General features: G+C 52.0%; 1 protein-coding gene across 2 annotated transcripts in view; it reads right to left on the reverse strand.

Moving 5' to 3' along the window:
* Window positions 1-2,070, reverse strand: part of ZNF16 (zinc finger protein 16) — an 18,246-nt gene that overhangs the window by 13,542 nt on the left and 2,634 nt on the right. The window contains exon 2 of one of the 2 annotated variants that reach the window (XM_023508335.1): window positions 144-348. In XM_023508335.1, coding sequence (XP_023364103.1) covers window positions 144-339 — 196 coding nt within the window. In that variant the 5' untranslated portion in view covers window positions 340-348. Of the gene's footprint in view, window positions 1-143; window positions 996-2,070 lie in introns of those variants that run through there. The other variant, XM_012813046.2, reaches the window with a different exon arrangement.

Below are 2,070 nucleotides of genomic sequence, written 5' to 3' on the forward strand. Positions count from 1 at the left end.
AAAAAAAAAAAAAAAAGACTTGATCCCTTAAGTCAATGACACTCCCCACCATTATGAAACAAACACCTCCTAGGAGTAAGCGCAGAATTGCATGGACACCATTTCTTCAGAATAAGGCATCAGTGGAGAAACATTCCTAGTACCTGGCTGCTGCTGCTGAGGATGGATCACTTCCAACTTAGCATTGTCAGAGCAGAAGGGACCACAGACTGCAGATCCAGGGTGGGTCACAATAGAAGCATCACTCACACAGGCCTGGGCTGCAGGGGTCCAAGGGGATGGTCCAGGAGCTGAGAGCTCCATCTCTGCCTCCTCTTGGCGAGCTCTGAGGCTGGGCATGGCTAGAACCTAAAAACCATCAAGAACAGGTGAGTGTACAAAGGGACTCCTGCCAGGGAATCCATCCTCCCATCACACAGGGGTCTCTTCCTCTAACCCTGTAGCTACCCCAAGAGGGCCTGGTGCTGTTTAGTCTCAGTGATTAATGCTATGTTCCCTGGTCAGGGACCCCAGGGGAGGGAGAGTCAGCCATGGGGACAAAGAGTTGTGAGCCAGGGCTGCAGATACAAAGGGCTAAGATATTGTTCACAAAGCAAAGCCCACAGTACCCAGCAGGAACCCCTGCCTCCCAAATGACCTGGGCCCATCATGACAGGAGAGTAGCCCCAGAGGGTACAGAGCGCTATGAGTCCACGCTTCTCACTGACTGTTTCTGACATGCTACTCTGAAGCTGGGCACACCAGACCAGCTAAGGCAGAGCAGCCAGGGGCAGGCTGTACTACAGACACACATGGTCATCATGTACCAATGTCCACCAATCCTAGTGGTCAGTTCTGTCTGGGTTGCACTCTCCCAGCAGCATCTACACTGGGTGTCCCCAACTCTGCCTGGGGTGTCCTTCTACTGCATTAGTTACACCCTCCCAGCCTCTCATCTCCCTCTTCTTGTTAGCACCCCAGGGTTCACTTCTGCACCTACACCAATTTCCTTGGTGATTTTTGCCCAGTCCTGAGGTGTCAATGCTCCTTATCCTGAAGACTTTCAAACCTGAGTTCATTTCCAGTCCTAATTGCTCCCTCTAAGCAAGTAGCATGAAGGGGTCCCCCACCCCACCTCCTCACTGCCCTTTCTGTGCAAACACACCACACCCTGAGTGAGGCCTATCTGAGAACAGTGGCATAAGGCAGGATCTCACTCACACAGCACTCACTGACTGCCCTTCAGGCATGAGCACAAGGCAGGAAAAACTGGCAGAAACCCCCAGTGGAAAATGCATGTCAATTTACAGACTGGATTTCTCCTCTTAGATACACCTTTTTCATTGCTGCCTGAACACTCACACCATATGCTGGGGTCTGTTCTAAGGGAGTGTCTGACACAGCAATTTACTGTTGCCCTCATGAAACTCATGGGGGAGACAGATCCTAGTAAATGTATCAGTGAGCTGTGCTCTGGGCAGAGGTAACACAGAAGGAGCAGAGGGCTGGGGCAAGAGGGCATTTTAAGTAGGAAGGTCAGAGAGGGCTGAGAAAGTGACCAAAAGGTACAGTAGGGGAAGAGGGAAGCAGACACAAGAGAAGGCAGTCTGTGGCAAGGGTGGAGTGAAGACAAAGGCTGGGTAAGGCAAGAGAAGGCAGGACAGGTTCCAAGAACAGTAGGACAGCCAGTGTGGACAGGGAAACAAGAGAGCAAAGACACACCCAAGAGGCACTGTCAGGTCCCACAGGCCTTGTAGCAAAGTTACAGCCTGAAATGAAGGCTCCCCATTGGGGGCTTGGAAGGCAGCTAGGAAGCCAGGTGCAGTGGCTCACGCCTATACTCCCAGCATTCTGGGAGGCCGAGGCAGGTGGACTGCTTGAACTCAAGAGTTTGAGACCAGCCTGAGCAAGAATGAAACCCTGTCTCTGCTAAAAACAAAAAAACTAGCCGGCTGTGATAGCAGGCACCTGTTGCCCCAGCTACTTGGGAGGCTGAGGTGGGAGGACTGCCTCATCCCAAGAGTCTGAGGTTGCTGTGAGTTATGACACCGTGGCACTCTACCCAAGTAAAGAGTGAGACTCTGTCTCAAG

Source organism: Otolemur garnettii, unplaced genomic scaffold (genome assembly GCF_000181295.1).
Source record: "Otolemur garnettii isolate 467f Iridium unplaced genomic scaffold, OtoGar3 scaffold00245, whole genome shotgun sequence".
Taxonomy (NCBI): domain Eukaryota; kingdom Metazoa; phylum Chordata; class Mammalia; order Primates; family Galagidae; genus Otolemur; species Otolemur garnettii.